This window comes from Sceloporus occidentalis, unplaced genomic scaffold (assembly GCF_023333645.1).
Source record: "Sceloporus occidentalis isolate IW3139 unplaced genomic scaffold, rSceOcc1.0.p SCAF_1, whole genome shotgun sequence".
In the NCBI taxonomy this organism is placed as follows: domain Eukaryota; kingdom Metazoa; phylum Chordata; class Lepidosauria; order Squamata; family Phrynosomatidae; genus Sceloporus; species Sceloporus occidentalis.
Genome location: NW_028316981.1, coordinates 237,659,680 through 237,684,915, shown reverse-complemented (window position 1 = coordinate 237,684,915; position 25,236 = coordinate 237,659,680). Strand labels below are relative to the sequence as shown.

Genomic DNA, 25,236 nt, shown 5'->3' with positions numbered 1-25,236 from the left:
AAACCTAACTCAGAGTGTTTTAATTTTAACTACTGCCTTACAGCTGAACTATTATCTGGAAGCAGTATAGCTTTAAAAGCTTTATGTAGCCCAAAATTCCAGATCTTTTACAAAATATTTCACATTTCAATGTTCTCACTTTAGAACGATGCTTCCAAGTTGTTCCATTTAAAGAAAAATCCAACAGCATAAAATAATTGAAATTTATACAAGGGTCACATTCCTAATACTAGACTAAACACAGTAATATTCAAAGTATAAATCTAGATTTAAATGGAAGAAGGGATCTTCCCCTTTTGCCATGAATTGGATCCTCTCTCCAAAAAGAACTATGAGACTTATCAGAATGAGTTTTCAGGGGCAAGTAGAATCAATTAGTGTGCCACTTAATTATTTCCTAAAGCACACTTCATGTAGCTGAATTAGATGCTGCATGCAAATGCAGATATCATTATCCCGAGACTCTTGAATCTGGAAAAGCTATTTCCAGAGGGACAATTCAAAGCAGCAAACTAAAGCTTTTTTTGTTTGCTTCTGGTTGCTTGCATGCTCCAGATCTTTCCCTCTCTAGCTGCTTTCCTTCTTCTGTGTGTTTAAATGAAAGAAAATAAGCATTTAAAACTCCCATGGGGAGAAAAACACGGGGGGAATAGTTTGCAAAGAAGAAATATAACAAAGTGGCTAAACATTAGGGTGATGCCACATCTAATTTGGTCCTTAAAACTTGATTCAGGTGAACACTTGTAATACAGCACTGTGTTACCAACTCAGATGTTTTATACTAAACTACTACTTTTAAAAAAAAGGAAACTAAACTACCACTGATCATGTAACTGTACTTTTGTTTCCAATAGTTTTTCTATTCTAATAGCCTATTAAACTGATGCTAGATTATGCAGTTTGCCTTGACACTGCAGCTGGATTAGCTCAAGACATTCTGATATCTAAGATACAGTACAACCCTCAAACAATGCTCCCATGGGGGAAATGCTGTTCTAAAAACAGGTGATCACTAGCTGTCTTTTAATGACAGCAACGATACCAAAATATGTTGTCTGAAGAAGACAGAGGGAGACTTCTCCTCACCAGCCTCAAATCAGACTTAGTCTATTGCTTCAGACTACAATGAAGCAAGAACTTAGATCCAAAGCCATTTGGAAACTGGGCAGTGTATGCTGTAAAGGTTTATTGAAACAACAATTATATTCACAAGTGTTGCAAAGAATACTTCAGTGTTTAAAACTACAACTACCGGATATACTCAGTTATAAATCATTCTCATGTATAAGTCGAGGGAAAGTTTTGCGGCCAAAATTATGAATTTTGACATGACCCATTGATAGGTTGAGTGTAAAACTTGGAGGCTCCTTCAGTGTATATGCGAGTGGCAAGAGGAAAGCATACAATCAGTACAAGTCTTCAGTGTTTCAACCCAAGACAGCGAAGTGCGTGGGTGGAAGAGGGACTGTTAAACAAACAGCAATCAGTCACCAAGGACTCTGTCTGCTTGGATCAGGACAGGAAAAAAAAACTGCATGGGGAAATCTAAAAGAGCTGCTATCACATTACCATATTGACCCGTAAATAAATTGACCTAGGATTTTGGGGTCAATTTTTGGGCAAAATTTTTAGATTTATAGACAAGTATATACGGTATCTAGAATGTGATCTCTCTGTTGGCCTTTGAACCTCCTAGGAGGCATGAAAGAAATGTTACTAAAGTGCAAGAAATGTTTATAAAAACTGGGAAAATATTACATCTCTGCTGAATATTCTCTGCTCTTTGTCTCTCATATTCCTAATATTCCCTGAGTACTTGCTATTGTCATCTAACAAGTTTAACTTTTACTAATAAAAATATTTAAGCAATATTTATTAATAGTGACTGACATTTCCAGTCTCTCGAATTCTACAGCCTCTTCTACTTCATGAAAAGATATATCAAGGGTCTAGAGACCCACTGGAGTGTCACATTATCTCCATGGGGATGGGGGTGAGGTGGGGAAGGGGAGGGGAAATCATTCACACAACACAAAACTGCTTTGGATTTCCATCAGGGATTGTAATCCCCAGTAGATTTGTTGTGGCATAAGCATTTAAGAATATTACTCTTGTAGCTCAAGGAGGTAAAGGCAAACCCTGTATAGAGATATTGTATCTGTACCTTCTTCTTTATGCAGAAGGCCTCATTGCACAATATTTTTGTTCTTTTACTTTAGACATTGTTGCTTCCCTTTTTTTTGTACAAGTGAAAACATTTTTGGCATAATACTGATGAGATCTGCAATCTCTTCCTGAAAATCAGAAACAAACTAAGCAAAGTGAGCATAGCATCACAACAAGGCACAGCATTTTTCACCCACTTCTTTCAAATCACAGAATTATCAGCGGAGCTTTTTTTCTTTTTCTTTTGAAAGGGGAGCTAATTTTATACAGAACTTGAAAACGGAACCACCAGTTTGCCAGCCACATAAACTTCTTCAATATTCCTGTCATCACCTGAAATCAAAAAGATGAAAGAGATTATTTGTCTTATGGTATGCATCCTGTATGACTCTTAATTTTGATAAAGGTCTTTTTTTAAAGGCGTTATCACACTGCCACTGAATTTAAGTAGAGTAACATGTTTCCAAGAACTCAGAACCAGAATTGGGCACCTATACCTTATTTACACCATTAGTTTCTTTGGTGCACAGAGGACACTAGGAACAAAGCTTTGTATTCATTCTATTATTTTATGACTACTGTCCCTTTTATGACCCCTAAATCTGATTCTCCAATACTGATAGACAAGGGCCTCGATTACCCCACGAATAATACTATACCATACTATTTGAACATGCCTGATATCATCATATTTACTTATCTCTCTTCCAATATGGAATCTAATACAGCTCACAACACAAAGTAAAAAACAAAACAGAACAAAAACTACTGTTGAAAACTGATCATACTAGTAAAAGCAGTTTAAAAAAAACCTTCGAACTAAAATAGCATTCATTTCAAGCTATTTAAAACTTTTTAAAGCATAGAAACAAGGATAAAAAGACAACAACCTCCCCAATATTAAAATATTAAAGTTTTTACAGTTTGTAATTTTAGTGTTTTTAATGTTTTAATTTTATAAACTGTTTAATTGTTTTTAAAATAATTTTTATATTTATACTTTTATTGAAGTTTAGTTTTTAATGTGTATTGTTTTTAAATATTGTGTTAACTACCTTGAGTCCCATTATTGGGATAAAGATAGGCTAAAGATGATGATGATGGACAATATAAAGACCTTTTGGCAGCAACCAGTTAATAGCCAAACTCCAAGGTCTTTTCCTAGCAAAGAAGGGAAAAAAGAGGGAGCCAGCGTAGCCTCCAGTGAAAGAGTGTTCCACAGCCTAGGAGCAGCCACAAGGAACCTTCTTATTACAGAAATAATGCAGGATCAGATCTGGTTAGTCCTATTCAGAGGTGTTATCAAGGTGGGGAAAGAACCTGCTGTCAAAATGATATCAAGGCTGCATCTGCACTGCAGAAATAATCCAGTTTGACAGCACTTTAACTGCCATGGTTCAATACTATGGAATTATGGGAACTGTAATATTGTGAGACAGAGAGCTCTAATGCCATAACAAACTACAATTCCCAGAATACCATAGTACTGAGCCATGGCACTTAAAGTGGTGACAAATTGGATTATTTTTGCTGTGCGGGTGCAGCCCTAGTCATCCTTGTTGCCCTGGAAGTACAGTAAAGGCACAGGATTGGGCCATTTTCCCACCACCTTTTCCACCTGAAATAGTCCCCCTGCTGTTTTCAGACTTCGGCTCAGAAGTCTCAGCAGAAACATATTCACCACAGTACCATCCAGGTCAAAGACCCACAGAAACAGAGTATGCTCCTTCAAATGGAAACTTTTTATTCACTAAAAACAAAGCTAGCCACTCAAATGCAATTCAAGACTCCCTAAGTGTTCTCAGGCTACATGTCACATGGAGCAATCCTGGATGGATCACCTTAATGGAACTTGAGGTTTGCCTTGCTCCACTTTGTCTTACTGGATACATAACTTGGACTAGCTTAACTTTGCCTTGCTTCCTTTGCCAAAACACAACTTCATGCCCAGTACACATCTCTTCAGACCAGAACCCCATCCAGTTGACTTCACTGCTGGGAAAAGTACTGTCCTAACCATACCTTTTGCCAGATGGTGACCAAGGATCTGCAGGAAATTTCTTTCTGGCAATACTGGGCAAAGATGTTGCTGGACTACAGCTCCCAACATTCCTTACCACTGGCAATGCTCACTAGGGACAATGGGGGGTATTTCAACATTTTGGCAGCAACATTTTGCTCTGTCTTGTTTTATAGAGAATAACTGTTAGGGAGACCGGTGGCTATTTTTTTAGGAGGGTGGTTAAGATTTTGTCAGTAGGAAAGCCCTTGAGAAGAAAGCACCACCCTGCCCTAAGACTTGTGCTGATGTTAGCTTTGCGGGAAAGAAGCTGCGTGTATGTTTGAGAAAGAAAGAGAGACACACAAAGAAGAGAGTTGGCACCTTTTAGTGCCATATGTCTCTCTCTGAAGATCTGTTACTTAAAACTTTTTTATTATAAATTGGGATTTTTAAGATGTATTTTGTTTTGATACCTCTTATCTGAGCTGCCTTGGGTCCCATATTGGGAGAAAAGCAAGACACATATTAGTTAACCAACTAAATAAATGAATCTGATTGAGTTTGGACAACTTAGATTGTAAGAGGTGATGCTAGCTGAAGGACTCTATGAGCAGCAGTGCAGAAGAATAGCTGATCCAGACTCTGAGCCTGATACTGGATGGTGGCTTAACACCCACTAAGAATGCTCTGCCTTAGTTTGCCTCCCACTATGCTCTACCTGCATATTTGTAAATAAATCAACTATCACATCAATCTGACAAGTCTCCAATGTTTCCTCCTGCATATGAAAGCCAGGTCTACCGTATATGGTGCTTTCTTGGAATTTTTCACACTTTAGGGAAGTTGGGAGCATGAAATGTTATTATGTACACATGCTGCACTTATTCTAGATTCTCTCACACTGGTTTTCACAAGATTGGTTTTCACAAAGGATGCAATGGTGCTTTACAGTGCCATCTTCAAAAGGAAGTGAAAAACAGAACGAGTCCCAGTCAGGAAAATGGGCAAGGACAGATATGTATGGAGTGATGACCAAATGTTTTGGAATCCCAACTAAATGTCTCAGTGATTACCATCATTATGGACCAGTATCTTGTCCATTCAGACTTCCACTGGCACTCGCATGTGTAAGTCAGCTTTCTCAAATGCAGCGATGTCCACTGGCCAGCCTATCTGTGGTTAAATATATCTTTGCACTGACCTTTATGGTCCACAGCTATCAACAAAACTTTGTATGTACAAAGCAGCAATTCCACAGATTCAATCATCATATCATATCATAGAAAGACATTGCCATGGTGGGGATAGGGATGTCTGATGCTCTGTTTCAGTTAAAACAGGATGAGAAAATGTGATGCTCCAGTTATTTTCTTGGACTGCAACTACCATATTCCCAACTGTCTATGCTGATGGACATTGTAGCACAAAAACATCTGGAGTGGTGCACTCCTCAATTAAAAGCGCTGCAAAACATTCTTTAAAATCCTTTTGAACTGACATTTTGATGTCTTAGAATAAAGTTAATGACTTAAACATCCATTACTTAGCATAGCCAGCAGATGTAAGCCATCCATAAAATATGCTTTCATCTGTCTTCTCTTCTGTTTCTCTATTACAACCACAACTCCACGAAACTTAGACACCTGAAATGTGGTATGCATACTGAGAGAACATAAGAGTGTTCCTCTTGGGTTTATTTCCTTTCTCAAGACATACTAATTAGATTAAATTTAATATAAATGCATCTCTTTCTTTGATGCCTGCCATTTCCTAATGAGCATATAGTTGTGAAGGCAGGGAGATGTAATCGGAGATGTAATCATAGTGTGATAAGGCTGTCTCCTTCTCACTTTTGTGGAGCAGCCCCAGTTCATGGCCATGATGTGAGCAGGTTCCTCCCTCATAAAAGTTTACCATGCAGTGGGGCATATTTACAATAGGTCCAAGTAGCCATCACTTTAATGAGACCTAGGGCAGGTGGGGACAGAAATGTGTCCAACTATTCTAATCCACATAAAGCCTGAAACAGGTTGAATCACCATTAGCCGAAATGCTTGAGACCAGATATAGATTTTGGAATAGCTGCATTTGCATATGCATACATAATGAAATATTTTGGAGCTAAGGCCCAAGTCTAAACACAAAATTAATTTATGTTTCATGTATACCCTATTCTCATAGACTGAAGGTAATTTTTTTTATAATTTTTTAAAAAATAATTTTATACATGAAACAATGCATGAACATTGAACCATCAGAAAGCAAAGATGTCACTGGAGATTATCACACAGGAGGCAAGCGTCCTTCTCCCGTTAATACCAAATGATGGGTCCATTACTGTTTAAAGATGGCAGACGAATGGGATATGGGTGCTGGGCTGTAATAATCTTCCCCCCAACTGCACAATTAACATGATTTAACAACGGGAGATGGACACTTGCTTCCTCTGTGTGATAATCTCCACTATTTCAGCAACCCAGTTGATTTAAATATTTTGGAATATTTCAGATTGCAGAATTTTGGATAAGGGATACTCAACCTGTGCATTTGTTACTATAAAAATAAATGTTCCAACATCCATTTTAAAAGGAATTTTTAACCCAAAAGAGGGGAGTGTCTTAGTGCTCATAGGAAACAGATATTTCTTTTGCAATCAGATTAAAATATCTATATAATCAGAATTGATACATACCCAGATACAGGAATTTCTGGATAATATCCTAAAAATATGAGAGAAAAAGCAAAAATTCAAAAAAGTAATTCTTCATCGCTAACAAATTAAGCGAACAAGACACTATCCGTAGCCTAAAACACCAGTACAATTAAGATTTCAAATCTAAGATGGCTATTTGCCTTAAGTCTAATTTATAATTATAAGTATTTCAAAATTTTAAAACATTATAATAAACAACCTTTTGCTGCAAATACTTTTCAGTCGATAATGGTTATTTCTCAGCAGCATATTGTTCTATAACCTCCCTTCTTTCAATTCCCAAAGTGAGGATCATGAATCAAAAGTCAGTTTTAAGCTTGGGAAAGAATATTGGGTTTAAAATAAATTGATCCAGTTTCTTATCACCATTTTTCTATGGGAATCTGCTGGGTTCATTTAATTTTGCCACATTAAATATTTTCTGCAATACAGTATTTCCTTTCTCTAATCTAATTCAACAAGAGGGATACCAAAGTAAGCAACCAAAGTCTCTCTTTGTTTATCTTACTGTTTTCTCTGTGTTGAGTAGTTAGCAGGTTTGAAAAGAGGCCTTATCCAGATGAAACAGCCAGAAAAATAGTTTAGTTCAAGCTACATATGGGCAACAAATTTCCATGATTCAGCGGGTGATTACCTCCGGAGCATCAGCAGCAAACAAATCAAAGGGACTGTCTGAAGCTTTGGTGTTGATTAGCAGTGCATCAAATTCTTTGCCAACCTCAAAGTTTCCAGTCACAGTATCTAGTCCTAGAGCTGTGAAACAGATAAGAAACAATCCTTTTCTCTTTCAGATAGTCAAATCTGTATACAAGTAAAGCTCTGATTCAAGCAGATGAATCTTAAAATGAAATGAAATATTGCGATGCAAAGAAAACATCAAACTGATTATGGCTTGGGCCCAGAGTACTTGGAGGACTGCCTCTCCCCATATAATCCGCCCCGCACACTCAGATCAACAGGGATGAAATTGTTGGAGGTCCCAGCGACACGCTATGTGAGGACCTCACAGAGGGCATTCTCTATCGTGGCCCCAAGATCTTGGAATAGTCTCCCAGATGAGCTTCGCTCCATCACATCCTTAGCTCTTTTCAAAAAGAATCTGAAGACGTATTTCTTTTCCCAAGCCTTCCCACCGTGAAAAATCTTCTCTTACCCCTTTTCATTGATGACCCCGGACTGTATATATCGATTTCCCCTTCCATCTGGCCCTTTTGTCGTTAGTATTACTATGTTGCTTTTAATGCTGTTTTTAATTGATTTTATTGGAATGTTTTTATAAATAATTGTTCGCCGCTTTGATCAAAATTTTGGAAAAGTGGGTTACAAATAAACTATATTATTATTATTATTATTATTATTATTATTATTATTATTATTATTTACGCACAAGCTTTTCTAGCATTGATTCTATCACCATACCACAATGGATGAAGTCTAATTCTGAACAGGTGAAGGTGAAATATAGCAAAGATATTTCAAAGGGCTCCCTTCAGGAACTCTCCTAAAACATGCAGCCACCAGTTAATTTTCTCTAAAGCATGGCAAGCTGTACTTAAGTAATAATAACCAGCTGTGTAATGCCCATTTCCTTGAAGGAAAATGGGTAAGCTCAAACTTGGTAGCATTTGCAGCAATGTCTTTAATGCAATTTCCACTTAAAACACAAGAGGGTGGTATGAGACTAACAATTTTGTGCGACAGAGCTAATCAGAAAAGACCAAAAAAAAAAAAGTTTAAAAATGGAAAACTGGGCATTTGTACAGATGATACTTTATAACATTCTCCCCAGAGTCACTTCAATTCTCAAGGGCATTTTATTCCCTAAGACAGGGGTAGGCAACCTACGGCCCGCGGGCCGCATGCGGCCCGCGGAGCCTTTGGGACCAGCCCCTGCTCAGTCCTGCCGCCGATTACCGCCGCCAAAGGCCCCACGGGGCAGCCGCGCGGGGCCTTGAGCCTCTCGCGCAGGCCCCTCAGAAGCCGGGAAGGAGCCTGCGAGGACGCGCGCGCGGGTGTCCTCCGCCTCCTTTCTGGCCTCTGAGGGGCTTGGAGGCCCCTCAGAAGCCGGGAAAGAGCCGGCGAGGACCCCCGCGGGGGCGTCCTCCGCCTCCTTCCTGGCCTCTGAGGGGCTTGGAGGCCCCTCAGAAGCCTGGAAAGAGTCGGCGAGGACGCGCTCGCGGGCGTCCTCCGCCTCCTTTCTGGCCTCTGAGGGGCTTGGAGGCCCCTCAGAAGCCGGGAAAGAGCCGGCAAGGATGCCAGTGCGGGTGTCCCCTGCCTCCTTCCTGGCCTCTGAGGGGCCTCCACTCATTTTACAGCAGGAGGGGCAGAGAGAGAGAGAGAGGAGTTGTGTGTATGTATGTGTAAGAGCAGTGTGTATGTAAGAGAGAGAGGTGTGTTTTGTGTGTGTGAGAGAGAGAACGAGTTGTGTATGTGTGTGTGTGAGAGAGAGAGGGGGGAAGTGGGTTGTGTGTGAGAGAGTGGGTTGTGTGAGAGGGTGTGTGAGAAGGCGAGGTTGTATGTGAGAGAGAGATGTGTTGTGTATGTGTGTATGAGAGAAAAGTGATTTGTGTGTGAGAGGGAGAGATAAAAGTGGGTTGTGTGTGTGAGAGCGTGGGTTGTGTGAGAGACAAGGAGGTTGTGTGTGAGAAAGAGAGATGGGTTTTGTGTGTGTGTATGTGTGAGACTCACACAGAGAGAGAAGTGGGTTGTGTATGTGAGAGAGGGGGTGGTTGTGTGTGTTAGACAGGGTTTGGTGTGTGTGTGAGAGAGAGAAGTGGGTTGTGTGTTTGAGAGAGCAAGTTGTGTGAGAGAGGGTGTATGTGAGAGACAGGGGGAGATTGTGTGTGTGAGAGACAGGCATTGTGTGTGTGTGTGTGTGTGTGTGTGCAAAATCCCTTCTCAGCACCTTGTGCCTTTCTGGGTTGAGACAGTGTGCATGCTTTCTTCTTTTTTTTTAATTGCTTTGTAGTAGTTTCCATGCTTGGAATTATTATTATTATTGTTATCACTCTGGGGGCGGAGCATGTGGCCCCGCCTCTGGAGTGTGGAAGCTCCACCCCCAGCATGCAGCCCCGCCCCCCAGAGGGTGGAAACTCCACCCCCTGGCTTCGGCCCCCCAGTTGTCTGAGGGGCAGCAACCCGGCCCCCGGCTCAAAAAGGTTGCCTACCCCTGCCCTAAGAGTTGCATGTGTAAATTTACAGCGCTTCATAAATAAAGGTTAATAATAATAATAATGTCACTGCAGAGCATGAAACTTAAAATACAGTAATTTTATGGCATTTTCACCACAACTGTTGGAAATAATTCTCCCTAATTTCCTCCATTTGCCAGGTACAGGCATTTTGTTTAACAATTTTTAAAAAGGGCAAAAATGTATCAATACAGTCGGCCCTTCTTATACATGGATTGTTTATACATGGATTCAAACATACACGGTTTGAAAATGTTCCAAAAAAATATAAATTTCAAATATCAAACCTTGATTTTTTATATTTTGCTATGTCATTATATTTAATGGGACTTGAGCATACATGGATTTTGTTATACACGGGGGATATCGGAACCAAACCCCAGCGTATAACAAGGGTCCACTGTACATCTGTTGTTTTTGCTACTGGGGTTACTTTTCTGACCCAACAGTATAACTTCTTGGGACAAAAAAAATGGCCATTCTAACTTTTTGTTAAACAACATTTGAGAGAACTGAAAGGGATGTGCTATGGCAGGTAGTAAATGGGCCCTGTTCAGGGAACACTGTAACCCTCAAAATATTGAACTTTTCACTAGGGCCAGAAAATATCCTGCAACAACAGCTTGTGGTCAAAATGGAGCAAGGGAACCTCATCTCAAAATCTGGGGGTGAAAAGCCATACACACAGACACCCCAGACTCCCTCACTCATAGCTTACTCAGTATAAATTTAGGTTTTAATTCTAGTGCACAATGATTAGCCAGGAAAAGCAGCTTCAGTTTTTGATGGAAGGAGTTAAGATCTTAGAGCTGAGGAAGAGAAATACTAAATATCAGAAGTGGGCAACTCCAGAAGCTGTTAGTAGCAACTTGCCTCAAACCTAGCAAAAATAGCTCTTCATGAAGGATGATAGGATCTGCAGCCCAACAACATTTCTGTATTAAAAATCTTATCTCCTACATTATTTCCTTGCTCAGATCACATGCACCCTAGTAGCTTATTCTCCTGTGGGTTTACCCTTACATACATACAATTGTAACACTGTGAGGAAAAGCCTTTTGGAAGACAAAGTCTGCCTGAGAAAAGAGCAGGTGGCAAAGAGGTGGACATTCACTGCTCTCTCCAGCTTTGAACATACCATTGGAGTTGGCAACTTTTTCATATCTATACACAGGTAGTTAGATTGCATGTCATTCTCCAAGAGTTTAGGCACAGCATGTTTACAGTAACTTCCCATTTGTATGTTTGTTTGCTTGCTTGTGTGTTTGTCCAAACCCTCTCTTCCTCCATCATGTAGCCTCCGTTTGTTATCCAGGGTCTCATCTGCCCTCACTTTTCTCTCTTTGCCTATCCTTCATGAAGCATGCATGATAACAGCTTCTCTAGGTGAGATGTTCCAACTTTCCTGATACAACATAGCAATCTACTGTAGTATCTTTTCTTACCTCTCTTCAAGAAGATCAACCTTTGTTCATTATACATAAGTCTCTGTGATGTAAACAGACTCAGGCTGCATCCACACGGCTGAAAAAATCCAGTTTGACCTTTTCAGCTGCCATGGATCAATGCTATGGAAGTCTAGGAACTGTATTTTTGTGAGACAATTAGCTTTCTCTGACAGAGAGCTCTGGTGCTACAAGAAATTACAATTCCTGGATTCCATAGCATTGAGCCACGGAAGTTAAAGTGGTGTCAAATTATTTCTGCAGTGCAGATGCAGCCTTGCTTTCATTTCCCTCTTTGCTAGACCTTGTGTGTGAGGTGTTTTGCACAAGAAGTTCCTTGACCTTTTTTTTAAAGTCAACAACTGTAAGCATTATACCATAAATATTTTTTTAAAAAAGAACTTCATTACCTTCACTTCCTCCAAGGGTTGCTAGTCGAAAAACGTCCTTCAGGGTTAAGGCTGCTTCATTTTCTCGAGTAATATGAAGGATATTAGAAACCATAAGTGCCTTTCTGATAGCATCAAGCATGGAAGCTGAGTACCCACCAGCAACATCTGTAACAGAACAGAATACCAAAAATCAGTGGGCAAGAAAATATCCACTGGGTGATAATGTGGGTTTTATCAAATATGTGGGCAATCAAAGGTTCATTATTATGACACAGATATGTTACTGGAGCACATTTCTGCTATAGATTACTTTCCTGCCAACTGCTATACTTCCTGGATAGGTCCACTTAGCTGCAGAAGGCTGTCCTTGCTCTGGATATTCTGCTTTATGAGTCAGCGACCACACCTAAATATCAACTGCACTGCCAGGCCTATAAAACTCTCTAAGGCATTTGGATGCAGTGAGCTAGCTTAGATTTGATACTTCTTCCCAATGAACTAGGCATGGATTCCTCTTCATAGGTTATCTTTGGACCTTCAGCCAGACAGAGATAACATGAAAGGAAGCCCATCTACCAATAAGTCTCCCTCTTCTCTCTCAATCCCAGCATGCGATCATTGCAGATTTTAACTTGGGGTACTGTTTGTTTGTTTTTTAAAACAGAGGTATGAAAAGCTAACTCTAGGTTTTAATTTGTTTTGTTTTAATTGTATTTCAGGTTATGGGGATTTTATAGCTAAGTAGAAAAGGGGGGGTATTAATTTAAATTATTATTAAACATCAATCCATTGCTATAGCTAATAAAGTGAGTGCTCAAAAAAAAAAAAAAAAACCCCGAACAATTTTCCTATCCCACTATTTTAACTATTTTCCTAACAGGCCATTAAACCTCATTCCCCCAGAGGTCCAGGAAGGTCTTGAACCCCACCTGCTTTCCCCTGCTACCTTGAGGGAGGAGAGCTTTCCAGAGGAATCCGCCCCCAATGTTCTGCTTTCCTAACATGAATTACCCCGGCAGCAGCTATAAAACACGATTAAAATAAGAGCCATGCCTTCATCATGGTCCTCTGATCCCACTGAGAGATGGAACTAACCTTCTCTGAGTTTCCAATCAGCAGATGCTGCTGTGTTCTAAGGTTCTAGTCCTCAGGTGGGGCAGAAGTAAGGACAATAGGCTGCCAAAGCCACTATGTTTGGGGGCCTTCCTGGGCCATTTTGTGTCCAATAGAGGCCTTTCTTAACACCAGGTGAGCAAGAATTGAGCAGAAGTAACTTCCTATTCACTTCCTGTTTTTTTTATAAAGCCCTAAACTGACCCAGGGAGATATAAAATGTAGTGGAAATAGGGACCCACCACCTAGAAGACATTTTAGAGTAAAACAAACTGGGGGAAAATTGCCAAAATTTTTGATCCTTGGGGCCCAAGACTCCAAACATGGTAGAAATGCCTTCCATGCCTTCAGAGTGCATTTGGAGCAAAATGTTGACCCACGTGAACATGAAAGTCTTTTTTTTTAGTTGTTTAAAACACTGTGCTTACGATAAAATGTTATGTAATAAATTACTCACCTGTGCCAAGCCCGAGTTTCACATCATGTTTCAGAACATTTTTTGCATTAAAAAGCCCGCTACATAGTCTGGATTTGAAGAGAGGAAAAGAAAAGGATGGCAATTTTTCTTCCAGTTACAGATGCTTTGTAATGCTTTTTATCATTAAAAGCCATTCATAAAGTGTAATTCAAGAGTGAAGCCAACAAACAAAACAGAACAGAATCATTACTAAGGAGCTCATCCGCCCTTTCATTTTAAATGCATATCTAATACCTTCACTAAGAACTTCCACTTTGCCCAACCAAAGTTATATTAAATAAAAGGTTGAACTTTTCTCTCTTAATATGTACAACAGATGAAGCAGGCATGGCACCTCCACAATATGCAGAAGCCTTCCTCCTTTCTAGTTCTTAACTTAGGGTGTATCTCTACTGCAGAAATAATGCAGTTTGACATCTATTTAAGTGCTGTAGCTCCATGCTATGGAATCCTGGGATTTGTAGTTTTACAGGGTCTTTAGCCTTCTCTATCAAAGAGTGCTTGGTGCATCACATAACAACAAATCCCAGATGTGTCAAACTATATTATTTCTACAGTGTAGATGCACCCCTAATCAGCCTTACCTCTTATCCATGACCCCAAAAGAGGAATGGTTCTATGCCATAAATATTTGTTAAATGTGAGCTGCATGCCTTTTATTCTTTAGAAGAAATCACTCCCCTAAACAAAGGTCTTAAAAATGATTCCCCCGCTGAATTTTTGCTCAGCCTTACATGTGTAGTTAGCTTTGCTGCCTCCTTCTTTTCCTGTTTATCTTCCCCACATTGGTGTTGATTCTCTTGGACTATCCCTAAAGCCAAGCTGTCTTGTCCAACACACTGCTGGCATACTGACTCTCTCCTTGTCCACAAATGGGACTCCATGCACCTTTCTGTCATCTTGCAGTGTACTTTCTAAAATATAGCTTTAGATAAATTGATTCACTTATTATATAAAATATAAATTTAATTTAATTTATAATTTAACTCATTTATTAAAAACATACATAAAAGAAACTATACATTTTATGTATGTAATGCTATTTTGCTTACGATATATTTGAATTTGGGCAATGTGCAATGGCAGCTCCTCTAAGATGAAACATTTTCAGTTCTTCATCAGACAGATGACAGCCATGAGCCATTATGGTCTTTAAAAAAAACAACAGAATATTTTACTTTTGTTGTTGGGAATGGTTACCATTTTTCTGGTTTATGTTTTGATTCCATGATTAGAGCAATTCTTTTGAAAATCAACAAAGAAATTGTACAGTCAGCCCTCCATATCCATGGATTCTTTATTCACAGATTTGATTCATACGCACCTTGAAAGTATTAAAGAAAAATAAATTCCAAAACACAAACCTTGTTTTTGCTACACTATAGCATGGTATTGTGTTAACCTGTTCACAAGACTTTGAGGTCCTTAGCATACAACTATTTCTTTTGAATCTGTAGTCAAAACGTTTAGTCAGGTGCAATAGCAAGCCTTTTTCATATAAGTAATGAATCCATTCTGGGTTTTAGTTCAAACTTCAAATAGCCTATCCAAGGGGATGAATCTATTTTTGGAATAAGGTTCTGCACCTTGGATAACTCCTTTAAGGTTGCAACTGGAGGTGGGCAACTACATGGGGACCAGGGGCCACTTCCCATCCCTGATTCCCTCCATGGGCTACATGCTCACACAGGAAGTCCTCCTAATGCCTCCATTTTCCTCTGCAATCCCTGTCAAAATGGTGATAGGAAGTGACACTATGTTGCCATTTTCAGAGGGATTGCAGAGGAAAACAGAGGTATTTGAGGTAGTATGGAGTTATTATGAGGGTATGGTGGTTTTGTTTGCTTTCAAATACGGGGGCAGCTTTGCTGGAACAGTGCTTTGATGTTTAAAAATAAAAAGGAGGTAGGGTTTTGCAGGTTGGTGAGGGACTTCATGGGCCACAGAAGTAGGGTGCAGGAGCCATTTCCCACCCTTGATTTAGATCAGTGATTCCCAAACTTTAGTCCTCCAGATGTTTTGGACTTCAACGGCCGGAAGCTCCAGCCCACTTGGCAAACAGAAATTTTGGGAGCTGAAGTCCAAAACACCTGGAAGACAAAAGTTTGGGAAGCAGTAGTTTAGAGTAAAAGCTGGAGGAGATTCACTATCCCACTAACATGGAAGCTAACAGCCTAGGTTGAGCTGCTGAGCAAACAGAATCACAAAGTTGGAAGAAACCTCAAGGGCCATCCAATCCAACCCCCTGCCGTGCAGGAAGACACAATCAAAGCATCCCTGACAAATGGTTATCCAGTCTCTGTTTACAAGCCTCCTAAGAAGGAAACTCCACCACACAGCCATGGAATGTGTCCCACTGTCCAACAGCTCTAAACTCAGGAAGTTCTTCCTAACATTTAGGTGGAATCTCTTTTCCTGTAGTTCGAATCCATTGCTCCATGTCTGGAGCAGCAGAAAACAAGCTTGCTTCTTCTTTAATACAACGTCCTTTCTAAAATCTGAAAAATGGCTATTATGTCATCTCTTAACCTTCTCTTCTCCAAGCTAAACATACCCAACCTCCCCATAGGGCATGGTTTCCAGACCTTTCACCATTTTTGCTGCCCTCCTCTGGACATGTTCCAGCTTGTCAATATCCTTTTTGAATTGTGGTTCCCAGATCTGGACACAGTATTCAAGGTGAAGTCTGACCAAAACTAAATAGAGTAGTATTATTACTTCCCTCAGTCTAGATACTATACTATGGATACAGCCTAGAATCATATTGGCTTTTTTGCCACAACGCACTGCTGACTCATGTTTAGCTTGTGGTCCACTAAGACCCCTAGTCTTTCACATGCACTGCTATACATCCTTGATATGTTCCATCTGAACAACTAATATACAATTAAAAAGTTAGCTCTCTTCATCTCTATGAATTATAAAATATGCTTAAATGCTTTCTTACGGAAAGTTTATTCCTCGTGACAGAAAAGGTTGTTTTCTTCTCAGATAATCATCTTTGTAGCTGCATATAAAAATTCAGCATGACAAGAACTTGCCATATGCAATACCAGGAAACTGTCTGCAGCAAACCCTGATCACTAATTACTTTATTTAGAGGCATAGCACTTAAATTTCAATCTCATTAACATGATTAATGCTGTGTAAACAAGCTGCTAATTGACACTAATTCAGCTAATAAAATGCTATGCAAATCTTAAAATCCAAAGGGATATTTTCAAAGGCAAACTAGTCATATTCCCCCAAGATATACAATGGCACTTGAAAAATGCCTTGAAAGTTTTTGAAAGATTTCCCTCACAAGGATTTTTAAGAGGTTTATACAGTTTGACTCAAAGTCAGGTTTGTGTAAAACTTAACTGAATAATGAAGTCATAATTAATTTCAGAATACTTCTGTGGGAAAAGAAGTCACAAAGAAAATTGTCTGAAAAATCTGGAGATTTGCAGTGAAATTAATTCAACTGCACACACAAATACATATTTCCTATTTTGATGTATTGGAAATTTGCACAGAAACAGAAGCATTCTAAAATATTAGAAGCATGGAATGGGCTACAGTTTCAAAGTGAAATGTATTCAACATATAGGAGTTTATCGCACCGCTAAAAATACCTGGCTTACCTCTCCCAAGCTGAATTCTTGAGTTGAGTTTTCTGACTTTGAAAAAAGGCTTACTGAGCACTCCTGGGACCTGGGCTGTATCCAGGATATATTTGGGCAGAGGATTCGGCGGTGAATTATGTGTGATAGAACCCGGCTGCCTCCCAAATTAGAATTCAACTCGGGAGAGAAAAGCTAGGTTTTTTAGTGGTGAGATATGCTCCATAATGGAACAGGCACAGTCCTCAAGAGAACACCCCCTCCCCCTCAGAAGTTGGCAGCTAACATTAAAGTAACATTAATCAATCAGATAAATAAAAATGTAAATTTAGACAAGTTTAAAAACATGTTATCAGAAATATTAAACTGATTTACACAAATGATCTTAAACAAACTAAATATAAAACAACTTGCAGAATTCCAAACATTGTCATTTGAGTGTTAAGCAGCTTCCAGTATCAAACACATTAAGTTGTTAGGGAGGAAGTATTTATGTTTTCATAAAGCACTTGTGAGTAGTTTTGAAATCTTATTCCTCCATAATAGGAAATGATAATTGTCCACATGTTTTTGGCCTCTAGCTCCCAGCAGCCTTAGATAACTTAGCCAATACCGTGTTATGATGCCATACCCTCCAACTGTCCTGATTTGGCAGGGGCAGTCATGATTAATTTTCTGTCATCCCACTATTTCAGTTGTTTTTAAAATGTCACAGTTTTTCTCTCTTGCTTCAATTTCTCCCCATTTTCCTCACTTACTTCAGTTGGTTCAAACTGAGTTCAAAATGCAAAAGTAGTTTACACTCATATACATCAGCAAGGAGGAGAGAAGGAGAGTAGACAAAATCTTTCCCTTCCAGGTAGGCTCAGACAAAACTAAGTTAGAAACAAGGTTTGGAAGCCAATGCATGGCCCAAGTCCACATCAAGTAGTCTGCTTGCTTCATGCTCAGGGTACTGAGCTCTGGCCTTTGAATGGATGGAAAACCAACAGAGCTTGATATTTTTACTTTTTTAACCACAAAGCCCAAAATTTCCCAGCTAGCATGGCCATAGCAATACTGGACATGACATTCTGTAATTCCATGTTGGGAGAAAGGTGCAATATAAATGTACTAAATGTCAAAATGGTATGCTTCCCTTTGACTGTAACACACCTCAGAAAACTGAATACAGTGCACCTGTACCATATGCAGCTTTCAGCTTATGTTGAAGCTGTGCTGTAATAAAAAGGATGCTGTGCATGCCATGCCACATCGCATGCACAAGCACCATTGTTTTCAATGGGGCTTGAGCATACACGGTTTTTGCCTTACACAGACGGGGTGGTGGTCCAGAACAGATCCCCCATGTTAGGGAAGGGCTCACTGTAATGTACTTCTTGTTAATTATCAATGTGAGCAATATTTCAACTTGGAAGTATTTCACCTGACATATAAAATACAGGAGCTCAAGTGATAAACCTTTTAAAAATCATACCTTGTTTGTAAGAAGCTTGTTTTTATCATACAGTTCAGTATAATTTTGATATGAAGGAAACATATTTTTTATCAGATGGACCTCTTCTTCACATTCACTTATGTGGCTCTGCAGGGAAAGAGAGAGAAAGAGAGAGAAAGAGAGAGAAAAGACAAGGGTCAGCATTTATGCTTAATTTAATATCAAAGATGAAAAGAAATTATAAGAACTTCCCTGAATCTAAGAAATGTGTAATATGGCGGGGAGGAGGCATAGTGAAGCTCTCCAGATATGGTTAGGTCTGACTCTCTCAGTAGCCCTAGCCAGCAAGTCAAGGGTAGGACTGGATGGAGCAACGTTTGGATCTAGAGTGGAAGCATTTCAGTCCATCACAGCCTGTGAGGATTGCCTAATCTGACTGTAGAGGGAGGTTCCTTTTTTGGATTTTAGCTGTTTAGTAGGTTGATGATGGGATTCAACCCATTCCTGCATTTTCCTTCTACACAACTTAGCCTCAGGATTTCAGCATTTAAAAGAAGTATGTTCTACAGGGCTACAACATGAAGATGGTTTAAGATGATCCATTCAACAGTTATGAGAAGAAGAGGTGCTAAAAGCCCTGGAATGAACCACAGAGTTTGGAAAACAGCAATAGCAATAGCAGCTTCATTTATATACAGCTTCATAAATCACTAAGCAGTCTCTACAAAGTTTACAACTGTAAAAATTGCCCCCAACAAGCTGGCTAGTCATTATAGCTGAGTCGATCCTGAGCCGCTGGCTAGAACTGATCTCACAACCTTGTGGTTTGTTACTGACTGGCCGCAGTACTGGACATTTAACCAGTACTTTTGGGGACTACAACTCACAGATCTATCCTTCACAGCCAAAATGACTATGCTGGCACTGCATTTCTGAAACTGATTGCCAATGATGATGAAAGTGATGATGATGATGTCCTTATTGAGCAATAGTTGTTATTCTGAGCTCAGAGAAACATGTTTGATTGGATTATTGGACTGAATTGGATTGGATTGACTGGACTGATAGGAGATTATCACACCAGTCCCTTTCTCTCTGCAGTCACACATTAAAAATAAAATGGAAACATACCACTTGTAGAACAGCTGCCACCACATTCTCTTTCATCCAAGTTATGGCATAGAAGGTTGCAGTAAATGGAAGGGATTGGGGAAAAAATTGGTACACCAACCTATGAATGTGGAAGGTACTCCAGGCCAGAGAATTCAGTTGCCAATTTTTTGGCCTGGTCATAAAAGTCATAAATAATGATTATATAATTAATATAGGCTATAGAGTGTGAGCTATAGGGCATAAGAATTCTTGCAAACAACTAGCTTTGTGAGAAAGAAACCTGCCCTCCTTTCTTAAAAACAAGCAAATGGGTTTCAGTTTATGTCTGGGCAAACTGCCAGATATTCAGTGCAATGTAAATAAAGATAAGAGTACAAGCTGACCGGGAATGAACCCTTCTAGAAGGACACTACACGACAGGGAATGAAATGACTTCCAAGTGCACCATGATCATTAGGTAAAAACTTCTAATGTACTTGATATATAAAGAACACAATTTTCATTGGACAGCTGACAAACTGAGTGGGTGAAGGAGAATAAAAAGAGCCAGAAAGAGCTAGCAAATCAAACTACTGCCCAGCGTGTCTCCACTGTGTGAAAAGGGCTGTTTAAACAACAGCCTGCATTGTTCCTGGAGAAACGGCAGACTGATAAACTGCTCAGAAATGCTGACCAAACATGCTGGTACTGGTAAAGCTATTCTAAAATAGATACAGTGGGGCTTCCTTATCCGCGGACCTGACATCTGAAGATTTCAGCATTTAGGGATGGCAGCCCCCAGTTGTGCGGGCACACAACCATGCTGCCATTAGGGAAAGTCCACATTGTCCCCAGTGGCAGTGCATGCACGCAGCCACACCACCATTAGGGACAATAGGACTTCACCTGAAGTCCTGTTGTCCCTTGTGGTAGCACAACCACATGCATGCACCGCAATTGGGAACAAAAGGGTCTATCCCTAATGGTGGCATGGCCACGTGCACACACTGCCATTGGGGACAGCAGGACTTGAGCATCCATGGATTTTGATATCTACGGAGGAATCCGGAACTGATCTCCTGTGGATACCAAGATCCCACTGTATAATCTTATGTAGAATAATAGAATCATAGAGTTGGAAGAGACCACAAAGGCCATCCAGTCCAACCCCTGCCATGCAGGAAATCTCAATCAAAGCATACCCGACAGATGGCCATCCAACCTCTGTTTAAAGACTTCCAAGGAGGGAGACTCCACAACACTCCAAGGTAGTGTGTTCCACTGTTGAACAACTCTTACTGTCAGGAAGTTCCTCCAAATGCTGAGGTGGAATCTCTTTTCCTGCAGTTTGCTTATTCTCTGGAGCAGCAGAAAACAAGTTTGCTCCCTCCTCAATATGGCATTCCTTTAAGTATTTAAACAAGTCTATCATATCACCTCTTAAACTTCTCTTCTCCAGGCTAAACATCCCCAGCTACCTTAGTCATTCCTCATAGGACATGGTTTCCAGACCCTTCACCATTTTAATTGCCCTCCTTTGGACACAATCCAGTTTCTCAACATCCTTTTTGAATTGTGGTTCCCAGAACTGGACACAGTATTATGACGATATTAACAACGCTCAAGAAAATTAACTGTTTAATGCCTGTGTATTCACAGAATCCTGGTAGAGATATAGTTCTCAAACAGATGAAAATGTATACCTAATGGATAAGTGGCTAAACTGTATTGTTAAAATGATTATGGGCAAGATACAAAGGACAGAATGCTCTACATGTGGAAGTCTTTAGGAAATGTCTGTATAACAAAAAGATTAACACAGTGAGTGTTAACCTTCTCTTTACCCCCTTTAAATATCTTTTGTTGCCTTGGACTCACAAGAATTAACTCAAAATTTAATAGCACAATAATTATTTGCAGGGTATCTGGCACACTGGGAGCATCTTCTACCACAATCCTAGAAGTTCATCATTCCCTCCTTTCTTCTCCCATCTCAGTCTCCTCCCCTCCTGATGAAGATGCTTCAAAGGGGGAATGAAGCATTTTTTCCACAAGCAACCATAAAAGTGAGCATCTAGGATCATGGTTTTCTCAAGGGCTGGTGTTTTGCTGGGATGTTTCCTCTCCCAATTTCATCTGACTTGTTCCCTCCCAATTTCTGATCTCTCCCTCATGATAATCCTTCAACACAGAAATATGTGTGTGAACACTTTGCAAACACCAGCCCATTGCTTCAGAAACTGTGCACAACACGAAACGGTGGTAAATCTGACCCCATGTATGAGGGTGGCATGGTGGTGAAGAAACATCTGTATCTCTCCCCATTTCAGTGTGGAGGAGGAGGTTACAAAACTTAAGAACTTAGTTCAGGGGAGTAGGAGCAGTTGAGGTGGTGATAGTGGTGGAGGAAAAGTGGTTTAGAGGGAGATGTAGTTGCTTCAACCTAAGGTTGGAGATATGAAGGGTTTTTGTTGGTGGCGTCACTGTTTGAAGATAGACACTATGCAAATTATGGAACTCTCTGGTTTCTCTTCAGATCGTATTGCAAATTATGGAATAATTAAAGTATATTGTTTGGAAAGATATTGCTAATCTATGTGTAAGCTAGTGCACACCCTGTTTAAAGAGCTGACTATAGAGATAAAGTCCCCATGAAATGTCACGTTGAAATGTTAACATATTGATTACACTATGATGTAATGTACTGAATATCAGATGCCTTACATGCAATGCAATGTAATGAAGTTGGGTGCCCAGACATTACCATATCTGTGTTTCTCCCTAGGGGAAATCTTATGTTTATATATCTGTGAATACATATAACAAATACCCTAAAAAGTACCAGAAAGCCTGCTCATTTCCCATGTAAATTTCGTAGAAGTCCAATATTTAAGAATGTTTGAGTGTTGATTCTGACTATCTGGTTCAACCACCATCGCAACCTGGGCACTCAGATGGCTAGATTAGCTGACAAGTGGCAAGGATTCTCAGTCCCTCAATATATGAAATGGGGTGCAGAACAACAGCCATTTCAAAGTGTTCTGAGTTTACCTCTCACCCACTGAGGGAGGACAACTGAATCCCTAACAATAGCCAGGTAGCCATTACACATGTGCCAAGATTCTAAGCAAAGAACATTGGATCTTGGTGAAATAAGACATTCTAAACAGAAACACTCTTATAGTTTTTCTATGTTAAAGTTCATGTTGTTCAGAAACATAATGCATTTTCAGAGAACAAATGTATATCTTGGCAGAAAAGGTTACTCATCTGAAGCTGATCCTATGAATGAAATTGCACTGGATGTTACATTGCTCATATGTATTATATCTGCAGGGACTGATATCAGAACTGGTGTGCTAAATGGTGTGTGTGAGTTTAAACTACTGCAGTTCTGAAAAATGTTGAATCAGTGAATTTCCACTAAATACATAAAGAAAAAAACTTACCTGTACATGAATGTCTTGAGCCTCTGCCAGGTTACCAAGGCTACGAAGTAATTCCTCTGTGCACGATGGGCCAAAACGAGGTGTTATTATGGGATATACTCTTGGATACTGAGAATATTCAAATAATATAGATAAACAATAAACATTTGTGCACATCAGCATGCTAAATTATAGCTGTTATTAGTTTGTTTTTGTAGCATTCATGAAGATGTTTGGGGGACGCACAGACTTTTAAATCTGTATAGTTAACTTTTTTCCAGAGCATGATTCATGTTCTACTATGCACACATATAAAACAGTTAAAAAGCACAAAGCACTTAGTATGTGAAAATTCAGGCTTTATTTAATCATTATTTACAAAACGGGTGCTATTTAATTACCACAAAACCTGTTTATTGATTCATGTCTAGCCCAGGAGTAGTATGCATTTAAAATAATTATTATATTCACACACACACACACATACACAGACACATATATTGTATACTGATAATCACAAAGAAATAAACCGAGTACATTATAAGGACAAGAGAATAAATGAGAGAAAATTCACTTTTGATCAAAAGGCAATTAATACTAATATTGCAACATTGTTTTAAATGCAGTGTCATTTTGTCCTCATGAAAACCCTGAGGCCCTTATCAGACAACAGGTTTTGCATCTCCAATCCGGAGTCACTCCTGGTCCAACCATGCGAATTCACATTAAAACGTGATGTACTATCACACATGATTGCTTTCTATGGGGAGCAGTTCTGAGCCAGATCCAAAGTCAATCCAAAGTAACTCCTGATGTAGGTGAATCCAGTAACAAGCAAATTCACAAAAATTGTTTCCAAGCTCACTTCGTTTTCAATCCGAATTGCTCTGGTGTGGAAGATCACCCTGATCTCACCCGCCTTGGCCCCTTGCGTCCTGATCCTGCATCCTCCTCTTCCTCCTTCACCCCGATCTTACTCCCAGTCACCCCCTGCTTCCTGCTCCTGCATCCTCCTCCTCCTCCACCACCCTGATCTCACCCCCAGTGAACCCGTGTCCTGGTGCTTCATCCTCCTCCTCCTCCATCACCCCGACCCTGCTCCCACTGGCCTCCTCCATCCTGGTGCTAAGGAGGGGGCAAACAGAGGATGCAGGGAAGGATGACAGCGACCAGAGCCCCACTGAGCATGCACAAGGGTGCCAATTCTAATCATTAAATCCGTCTGGTGTGGTAATTTATTTTGCACTCACTTCACTTTGCCTCAGTATTGAGCACAATTTCATCCTTCACGTATGATAATTAATCACGTGAATTGCCTTGGATTCAAAGTGACTCTGCTCCCCCTTACTTCGGAAAGGCTCCGGATTCCAGGTTCACGTGTGATAAGGGCCTGAGACAGGTGGAACTCATATTCCTATTTTACAAAAGTGGATTTTAAAAAAGGCATTGGCTTGCCCAAATACAACAATTTGAATCACATGGTAAATGCCTGATGATGGTGATCGAATCAACTATTTAAAAGTCATTCTACCACCCAGTAGGAGCTGGCTGCATGTCTAGTTTTTAAAGCAAAAGGATACATAGGTAAAGGGTATTATGCCCTCCCTTTCTCAATTTCTTACTTCCACAAAGCTATGCAAGCATACATTAATTAACAAGGGGGCAAAGCAAACAGCTGTTAAAGGACAGCCTCTGGCCACTCCGACCTCAATTGCGCCAGGACTGCAGCGACAGCACAGCCTGCTCCCAAGACAGGCCACCACCTGCAGTCCCAAGCTGCATTGGCTAGGAGTCGATTCAAATCAACTTCTTTTTAATCCAGTCTTGGCACAGCTTCCAGCCACTTTGGGGACATGTGTCAGGTAAATGCCATGCCACCAAAGCAGCTGGTAGCAGCTTTATTTGTCCCATGCATTTCAGGCCAAAGTCTCTAACAGAGAAGCTTATTTTTACTGAGGGACTGTATGCATGGATCAAAAAGCCCATATCCCTCCCTCCCAACCTGGCATTGCCCTCTTGTAAAGATGTAGGCCCTGGACCAGGGACAGGCAGACCAGATGCTATTCTTGCAGATTCAGCCTGACCCTGGATCAACCAGCCCTTTGCCTGGTCTAAAGAGACCGGCTGTTTGCAGCGAAGTTTCCAAGAAATTCCACTATGACAGTCAGTAGAC

The 25,236-nt window shown here is 40.1% G+C and overlaps 1 protein-coding gene across 1 annotated transcript in view; it reads right to left on the bottom strand.

Annotated features, from left to right (window-relative positions):
• Positions 1-1,153: 1,153 nt before the first annotated feature.
• GDA (guanine deaminase) overlaps positions 1,154-25,236 on the bottom strand; it is a 46,380-nt gene continuing 22,297 nt past the window's right edge. The window contains exons 7-14 of the mRNA XM_089490638.1: positions 23,085-23,192; positions 18,583-18,690; positions 14,553-14,650; positions 13,480-13,547; positions 11,928-12,074; positions 7,516-7,634; positions 6,861-6,888; positions 1,154-2,499 (exon numbers count right to left, since the gene is read on the bottom strand). Of these exons, the coding sequence (XP_089346764.1) occupies positions 2,429-2,499; positions 6,861-6,888; positions 7,516-7,634; positions 11,928-12,074; positions 13,480-13,547; positions 14,553-14,650; positions 18,583-18,690; positions 23,085-23,192 (747 nt within the window). The 3' untranslated portion in view covers positions 1,154-2,428. The remainder of the gene's footprint in view (positions 2,500-6,860; positions 6,889-7,515; positions 7,635-11,927; positions 12,075-13,479; positions 13,548-14,552; positions 14,651-18,582; positions 18,691-23,084; positions 23,193-25,236) is intronic.